Below are 9,459 nucleotides of genomic sequence, written 5' to 3'. Positions count from 1 at the left end.
GTATGTGTGCATGACATTATGTGATTATATGTTTCACGTGTTTTGGGAAACACACTAAGCGTGTGCTTACAGTTTTGTTGGATGTTTCAGGTACTTCTAGTTCTAAGGGCAAGGGCCCGGCTTGATGGTGCAGCGTGCATTCTCCAGTGTTTTCATATTTAGTTTTGATACTCTAATATTTTAAAACACTATAGCCATGTAATGGGATTTTCTGGAAGCAATTGTGGTTGGTATTTATGATTATAAAAGTTAAAATTTTCTGTAAAGTTTAGGCTGTTACACCATCTCTAGCTTCTCTTAGCGCCATTTGGGCAGCAAATCCACCCCCTTTAAGCCCCAATCGATCTACCCATAAAAATGGATCGAATAAGCTCTTAACATGTTAAAACATGTGTTCTGAGTGCATAACCGCGTTGCGACATTCTATGCACCTTGTTGTGACTGCCATTTCACCCAAGGTCATTGGTTTCCATTTAATTGCCGACCTACTTGCCATGTTGTGGTATTCTTTCTTAAAGGCATCCTACTTTAGCCACCGTGTCGTGGCATCCATACATTACGCCGTGGGGCAAAGTACATTTCCATTTCTCTCTAACGAATAAGACTACGTTCGAACCCTTTTCACCACTTGTCGCGCAACGAAAATCTATTCACCGCACCGCGGTTCCAACTTGACAGCAGCCCATTGGGCTGATTTTATTCCAACTTTGGTACATTTTTTTCCTAACTTCTAACTTTCATATCTTCTTAATTTCTTAGCCATTTTCTGTGATCTTTATATCCACATGAAGGTAGGAACATACTCTACAAATCTGTTATGTCATATATCAATGACTTAATATAAGTCTTAATCTATTAAGTCACAAAGGTGACCTAAAATCATAAAATACCCATTTTACCCTTTTGACCAGTAATATATCTTCTCATGTATTTTTTTTTCTTGAACTTACTCATCTAACATCTTCTAAGTGATTTAAACTTTTTTTGACCATTTTTATGAAGTCATAACTTTATAATCTCATCTCTTTCTCATAATTGACCATTTTGTCCTTTTGGTCAAAATTTGACTAAAAGTCAACTTTTTCTAAATTTCAGGTTCTTACACCAATGGTGCATGTTAGTGTGATTAGTTTGTTTTTGTGCATTCATGTGTTTGGTCCTAGGTGTCACAATTTGATTGGTGATCGTTATATATGCAATCTTTTTATTCCACTATAAATATAGGTGATGAGAGAACAACTTAACGATCTTATCAATGGTAGTATAGCTAATGATGGTATAGCTAAGATCATAAACACTAGAACTTATGTGTCTTTGTAATCATTTTGTTTTGCTTGATCTTTTAATGAATATTGCTTTATTTGTTCGACAAATCGTTACTCAACAATTGTGTCTAGTTTTGTGTGGTTGATTACGTGAAAAGACTAGCTAATCATCATTGGCTTGGTCAGCCTTACGATAGACGACCTTGATGCCTTATTAATGGAAAGGTCTTCGAAACTATGAATATTTATTAACTTCTCCTTCCGTGATAAGTATGTGTCTAAGGATTCTACTTCGGACGGTCACGCAAGCTTCTTTCTATTGGGGCATGCATCACTTTGGACAAGCTTTACTTTACCAACAATGCATGATTCGAAATTTAATAGCTAGCACATCCTCGGATGAGAATAAGAAAAATCTGTTGCATAATTCAAGTAAAAGTGCATCCATTACTTTCATTTTTCTATGGTTGTGTATGACACATACGATGTTGCTTCCCCCATTCTCAACCTTTTTTTTTCTCAATTGAACCCTCATATATATATATATATATATATATATATATATATATATATATATATATATATATATATATATATATATATATATATATATATATATATTTGCAGGAAAATTTGTTTTTCTTTATGAAACCTAGACCCAAACATGATGAAGATGATAAGATCATAGAAATGGTTACTTCAATCTCAATTGTCATATAGGCGCCACATAGACAACCATAGTACATAGGCACCATAAGTTATAGAAATCCAGCTCAAACCCAAAACAAATTAGGCGTGAAACAACAATTGCCACTAAACATGGCAAATTTTAGTCGAAATACTAATTTTCGGCATGTTAATTACTCATATATATATCATTGACCCAATACATTTTACCTAGAAATCCAAATCAGAAAGTGACCAACTATGTAACATTTAATATCTTTAAACATAAAAGTAAGGATAAATAATTATAAAAAGGCAACCAACTATTTGTTATATGTCCCTTACGATATTCCAAAAGTCGCATTCTACATCTCTAGACAGCCTTTGACTTAAATACTGAAATACATATCTTTAGATGTTACGAAAAGATAGTAATATTTTTACTATGACAATGTCCAATTACCTTACTTTATTAACTAAATCAATATACAAATTAAACATTCTTCTTAAACAGTACATATTCTTATATTATAGTAAGTTAAACAAGCATTGGGTATTTGAAAGAATTATTCAATTATATAATAAAATTCAAACTCTTTAGTTTGTTTAAATAGAGATAGTAAAAATATATCACCGCCAACTTTCTTTCTCAGTGGCCGCCGGTGATCTACAAAACTCACCGGAATGTATATCTTCCCTTTCTATGAAACAAAATGGGAAAGCTAAGAACAAAATTACGGTATATCATACTAAAAATAGTATCCATCGAGTTAATCAGTTAAATAAATTCAAAATTTGCAGGTTTTCATCTCCTCTTGTTCCTGGACTGTAATTATAATCTCGTAAAGCACCATCCAACCACGTCGTAGTCACAGAATCTTCGGAGTTCATCGACGGGCTTCCCAGTCGCTGATTCTCCGGCAGTCGTTTTTCCTCATGAAAACTCTGGTTTAAACTCAGATCAAGATCCTGTAACTGGGTCATGTTAGATTGCATCTCACATCCTCGCCGCCGTTTCTGTACCTTCGATCGTGAATACGAGATTGGATCATGATCATGATCATGAAGCTTGAACATGTCAGTACACGTTACGTCTGTTTCCGATGAATCACCGACATCCAGCATCGCTGGATGTCCGTTCAGAAGCTCCGGGATCGGCCTTAACGTACCTCCTCGGAGGATCGTCTCAACCGACGCCTGACACACGTGCCAGTTGCCTGTCCATAGTAGCCCGACGGCGCCGTTCACTGGATTTACAGTCCGGCCAGCCGCTTCAAACAATAGCGATTGAAACAGAGCTGCAAACACAAAACACACGATTCATATTTCATTACATCAGATTCAACAACTATCATGATACTAAGACTAATACATACTCTAACACCGAACTTACATTGACGTTGATGATCAGGAACGGCGGAGATAAAAGTCATCAAGCCAGAACGGCCGAAGAATTTGGCCACGAAGACGGTGGCGTGGGCCTGAGCTTCCGGAGTTTGGATCCACTGTAAACATGGTCGTAGAATACAACTCTCACTACATCCTTTTCGTAGGACTCGACATCCATTGCAACTCATCGTTTAAAACTGCAGTCGAGTAACTCTGGTGATCCACAACCACGACGGCAGAGAAAAGAAGGCTACTTGAGAGTGAAGAAAGGGCAAGATGAAGAAGGAGAATTTGAGGATGAAAATGGGGGGTAAAATGGTGGGATATAAAGGAGATGATTAGGGTGTTTGGGTTAACCATGGTTGAGTTAAAGTGTGTTAGGGTAGTGGGTGGGTGGGTGGGTGGATGATGGATGGAGAGAGAGAGAGTGGTTGGGTTTAGATTCCAAAGTATTGGGCAAGAGCGGCTCCGTGTTTCCGCGAATGGGTGTTCCACAACCGTTGGATTTAACTTTTCTTTTTCTTTTTCTTTTTTGTGTGTCATGGATTTATGCTGATGGACTTTCGCTTTCGATCAAGTGGATAAGTTTCTTGACCGGTTTTATGTTTTAACAGCAACTACATGTTTGATATTGCATTCCACATTTTCAATTTTAAGAATGTTATAGATTTTAGATAAAATTATATAAACGATCCTTGTACTTGGTAAAACATATCATATTTGGTCCTTATGAATATTTATTTATATAAATGTTCTTTATAGTTAACATTGTTAAAAACTCGCGCGTTAAGATTTTGTGAAAATAGTTGATACTTTCATTTAAAAAATCGATCTCTCTGCATAAGTTACAACACATTTGTTTGCAGCAACTAAGTAAACATATATTTTATTCAGATGAATCAATTTTCTAAGTGGATTTCTAACATTCTTTTTGTGAAATGTTCAAATTACTCTTTGATACTATTTTTTTCCCTTTTTTAAATGGTTTAATAATTAAATAAAATGTCTCCATCTTCTCACTCCATGCCTCCATCCTTCCAAAACCACCGTAAAAAAATCATCATCTTCCTCTTGAACTCTGTTTCTCGTCCCTCCATCATTTCTCATATCATCATGTGGAGAACCCTTAACCAGCTGCCTCTGTCTATAATATTATCCTCATTCCCTCACATCACAACTCATTTTGCTCTCATCTTACAAGTTGTTGAAACATGAAGTGACCGTCTTAACTTAGCCTACCGCAGCCCACAAGCATCCGCAGTCAAGCTCCCATCAGCAGCTTCATCCGAAGTCATCTAGCCAACCGCAGTCTTCTTACTTTACTTAGTTTATCTATCTTTCTGTAATACTCTCTATTGTCCAGTATGTCTTGCATGACTACTCTTAGAGAGTAAATCAAATGTAATTCTTTGAGTCTCTATAAATAGAGTTCATTCTCACTTATTCAATACAACTCTGAAGCTATCTTTTCTATCTCTCTATCTGATTACGCATCTCTCCTTACTCTCAAACTTTACTAGAATATAACTGATTACAATCTCTCTTCGGAGCAAGTCTCTTGTGACTTAATCACTAAGTTTGATCTCACTTATTAACTTGGCTTGAATGCATTCCTCGTTATGAATCAACTTATGTGTATACTTGATATAACAATTCTTGTCATTTCCATTTCTTTACTTTTCCGCAACTAACTCCCTAACTATCTAACTCTAACTTATTAATATTATTGTTGAGCTTTTAGATCCTTCGAGATTAACTATTCCACAATATACTTGTTCTAACGTTTATTCAAGTCTGTCTCAAAAGTTTTTCTCTCAACAATTGGTATCAGAGCCATAGTGGTTGCTTTTTGAAAAACGGAACTCTGATTTTCAAAGGGCCTTCTATACCACTGAAGCTCATTTCTTAAAACAAAAAAAAAACAAGGAAGAATGGCACACTCGTTATCTCTGAATGTCTCCAACAGTGTTGGTGGTTCTAATCGAGCCCCAATATTGGTGGCAAATGAATATCATCACTGGTCTCAGAGAATGGAAAGATACTTAAGGAGACTTGGTAGAGATGTATGGCGATCCGTAGAAGAAGGACCACATGTCCCCGTTCTTACACTAGTCCAAACTGACGGCGCTACTACCAGACTAGGAGGAGGTCAACCAGTCATGAACCGTCCCACCAAGGATGATCTCGATAAAATGGAAAATGATGCTGATGCTTTTTATGAAATCTCTTGTGGAGTTGCTCCTGACAACTTCGATATTATCATAAATTGCAAATCAGCAAAAGAGATCTGGGAAGTTCTCAAAAACCTGCACGAAGGCTCTGAACAAGCTCAAGACAAGAAGCTCACAACTGCACTCAATGAGTTCAACAATTTTAAAGCTCATACTGGCGAAAGTTTGGAAGACTCCTTCAAAAGGTTCAACCTGATAGTCACCAAGTTATCCAATGCGGGCACCATCCGCAATAATCATGAAACAAATCTTCAATTCCTCAATGGTTTGGGAAGACATTGGACTACGGCTAAGATGATAGTCCAAGGCGATAAAAAATTCATTCCTTGTCTCTCTACAAGCTCTACGGGGAACTGCAAGCACAAGAATCCACCGTACTTAAAGAATGTGCAGACTTCGGAGGACCACTTGCTCTCATAGCACAAACTCCATCATACTCTCCCTCGTATGACACTCCTCCGCAGTCATACGAAGCTGACTCAGAGTATGATGATGAAGAAGAATTTCAGAAGGCTATTGCTCTGGTTAGCCAACAGTTCAATCGACTACCACCTCCTTCCTTTCGCAAGAATCAGCAGTTCAACAAACCTTCATTCAACCGTAGCTTCAATCCAAAAAATAACCATTCTCGTTACCCCAAAAGTTCTCATCCACCACCGCAATCTCAAAATACTCAACCAAAGGAGGCACCGCAGTCTACTTAAACCACTGACTCCGGTACTCCCTCAGAAGACAAAACTGATATTATGATTTGTCACAAGTGCAACAAAGAGAATCATTTTGCAAGAGATTGTAAGTCCAATGTAGTAAAAGACAGAGCATTCTACCTTAGAATGGCTCAAGAATTGGAAGATAAGGAAAAGGCAAGGGCGTACGTTGCTCATGTCAAAAGAGACCACCAAGTTTGGTCATCCGGAGATGAAGAAGAAACCATCAGCAGTATCAAAGGAAAGGGCAAAATCTGCATGCTGGCAACTGCGGAAGATGATGGCTCTTCAAAGCTGGAAAAGAATTACTGCTACATGGCTAAGGATGGAACTCTAAGCATCGTCGAACAGGTAAAACTCATGATCTAAACTCTAAACTATAGCATGCATGACTGTCAACCCTTCATAGATGATCTTAGTGACACGTGTGCTGCCATCCTTACAGACTATAACAAAGCCTTAGATGAGAAGAACATTGCGTCCCAAGAGATGTTCCATGTGAGAGGACGATTGGATAACAAAAGACTCAAAATGGTTATGTTAGAAAAGAACTTAGAGTTAGAGAAAGATGCAAGAATGTTGAGTGAAACACAATTAGAGATAGCTTTGAACCAGAGAGATTTAGCTCAGAGTGAAATTATACGCTTAAACATTTTAATAGAAAAATTGTTCAATGAAAGTGAAGCCATTGAAAACTTGGTAAATAATGGAACCGTGGACAATACTTACAATTGGGGTTGGTCAAATGGATATCCTACCGCAACGGATTCCTCACCCCGGTTTAACAAAGATCGACTGTATGTCCCTCCTGACCGAGAATTTCATTTCCAAGTCAATGACAAGACTTTTCCCGAAGATATCAGAACACACTTCGGTAGACTTCATGATCTAAGTAATAATTGTGTCATTGAGGAAATTGTGCCTGAGGTTTCGGATCACACAAGTGATCTGACTCCTATCTGTGGCACAATCCATTCAAATTCTCAGACCTCATCCGTAGTTGATGAAGAAATTGTCATTGAAGGCCCCAAAGTCTCGAAAGACTTCCCATCTCTGTCCTCAGACCGCAGTGTCTCACACTGTAGTCAGAAGTCCCACAATAGTCCCACTGAAGTCCCAACTCAGACTTACTCTGCGGTAGTCAAATCATCTTTACCGCAGTCCTCAATAAAAAGCTCTATGACTCTCCAACCAATTCATCATGAATTACCCATAGAGAACTTTGAAGTAGGTCAATGCTCTCAAAACCCTGAATCTTCAACTTCGGATGAGTCAAGCCCTCGTCCTAAAAAATTTTCTAAGAATTCCAGGAAACCGCATCTGAACACAAGTGACTGCGTTTCTCCAAAAACTTTAGCAAAAAAGGCTTTCAAAGAGGAAATTCGATCCCGAGTTACAAACAGACAAAACTTTTCGAAAAACAAAAGGCATATCAGATTTCCAAAATCTAAGAGTCCAGAAAAATTTGTTTTCTCTCATTACTTTTCAAAAAACTCTTCAATCAAGAAAACATGCAAAAAGGAATGTACAGTTTCATCAGTCATTCCAAAGTCATCTGACACAACTCAAAAGAAAGAAAGGTCTTTTCGAAGCAATGGCTTTCAAATCTATTCCTCAGATGATCCGAAATGGAAGGGTATCTTGCCCACTCCAACACTTTTAAAGTCACATGAAAATTTAAACAAGGAAAAGGGTATTTCACCAAATCCAACAAAAAGGTCCAAAAGATCTACACGTGCTCACTCTTTTTCGAAACAAAGCTTTTCAAAATCCAACAGCACCAATGTCAGATCTTACCAACCTCGGACGGGTCATAAGCCTACTCCATCGTTTAGACCGCTGACCAAACAAAGAGTCAAAGCAAAAGACAAAATTTCAGCTTGTCAATGTCAGTGCAGATGTCAAAGTCGTTCATATTACGTCAAATCTAGTTCGATTCAGAAACCTCGTAACTTTTCTAAAAATCGCAACACTTCAAAAACTCACAAACACCCAGGACTAGGATTAAAAGTTGACACGAAACCAGTCCCTGCAACCTCGGTCCATGCATCATTCAGAAACTCATATGTTGTCCCAGGCTCCAAACTAGTTTAGATGTCTAAACTATCCGTGTAATTCTCAGGCTTTGTGCAAGGAGGAACAAGAAGAAGAATGGTTAATCAACAGTGCCTGCTCCTTGCACATGACCGGAAGGTTAGAATACCTTCGGGATTTCAGGACAATTTGCAACGGTGGAAATGTTACATTCGGAAACAATGTGAATGGGATAATCCGAGGTTATGGTGTTCTTACTACGGGAAACTTCTCTATTCAAAAGGTTGCTTATGTAGAAATCCTTAAACACAATCTCATCAGTGTTGGCCAACTATGTAAGGCAGGCCATCGAGTTGAATTTGATGATCAATTTTGCTATGTAATGACAAGTGATAGGAACACATGTTTGATCAAGTCTCGATCCGAAGGTACTATGTATCCTCTGGATGTATCTCTGATCATAGGCAAACCGCAGTTATGCTTCCTATCCAAAGCAGTATCCGAAGTCAGCTGGCTATGGCACCGCAAGCTAGCTCACCTCAAATACAGATACATCAACAATTTGGTCACTGGAGAACTAGTCAGAGGACTCCCTATTCTCAAGTTCAGCAATGACACTCTCTATCCTGCAGGTGAATGTGGAAAGCAATCCAAAGCAAGTCACCCCATGGTGATTGACTCGTCAATCTCTGAACCACTGGAGCTCCTGCACATTGATCTCTGCGGTCCATCTACCGTAGCCAGTCTCCATCACGAGAAATACATACTGGTTATAGTAGATGATTACACACGCTTGACATGAGTCTTCTTTCTTCGACTCAAGTCAGAAACACCGCAGATTCTCATCAATTTCATCAAGAAGATAGAACTCCAGATCAAGCTTCCAGTTCGACGCATCCGAAGTGATAATGGAACCGATTTTACTAATCATCTCCTAAATAGTTTCTTGTTTTCTAAGGGTATCACTCACAACTTCTCCGCTCCCTATACACCGCAACAGAATGGGGTAGTGGAACGAAGAAACCGCACTTTAGTAGAAGCAGCCAGATCCATGCTCAACTTCGCACACCTTCCTCGCTACTTCTGGGCTGAAGTAGTGGCCACCGCATGCTTTGTACGGAATCGAAGTATTGTATGTAAGTGACTCAGCAAAACACCGTATGAGGG

The 9,459-nt window shown here is 38.5% G+C and overlaps 1 protein-coding gene across 1 annotated transcript; it reads right to left on the bottom strand.

Moving 5' to 3' along the window:
* Positions 1-2,485: 2,485 nt before the first annotated feature.
* Positions 2,486-3,624, bottom strand: LOC145166914 (LOB domain-containing protein 37-like). Its single transcript, XM_079085970.1, has 2 exons — positions 3,325-3,624; positions 2,486-3,229 (listed from the first exon to the last, which is right to left on the bottom strand). Exons 1-2 carry the CDS (start codon positions 3,506-3,508, stop codon positions 2,706-2,708), a joined length of 708 nt encoding a protein of 235 aa, XP_078942096.1. The 5' UTR covers positions 3,509-3,624; the 3' UTR covers positions 2,486-2,705.
* Positions 3,625-9,459: the final 5,835 nt, after the last annotated feature.

This window comes from Lactuca virosa, chromosome 3, assembly GCF_052849685.1.
Source record: "Lactuca virosa cultivar CGN04683 chromosome 3, Lactuca_virosa_CGN04683_v6, whole genome shotgun sequence".
Taxonomy (NCBI): Eukaryota; Viridiplantae; Streptophyta; class Magnoliopsida; order Asterales; family Asteraceae; genus Lactuca; species Lactuca virosa.
This window is presented reverse-complemented; position numbering and strand designations above follow the sequence as displayed.

Excerpts from the sequence above, each read along its gene's own strand:
- LOC145166914 (XM_079085970.1), bottom strand. The coding sequence starts at position 3,508 with ATGAGTTGCAATGGATGTCGAGTCCTACGAAAAGGATGTAGTGAGAGT. Across the intron at positions 3,230-3,324 it reads TCCTGATCATCAACGTCAAT|CTCTGTTTCAATCGCTATTG; the intron begins GTAAGTTCGGTG and ends TTGTGTTTGCAG.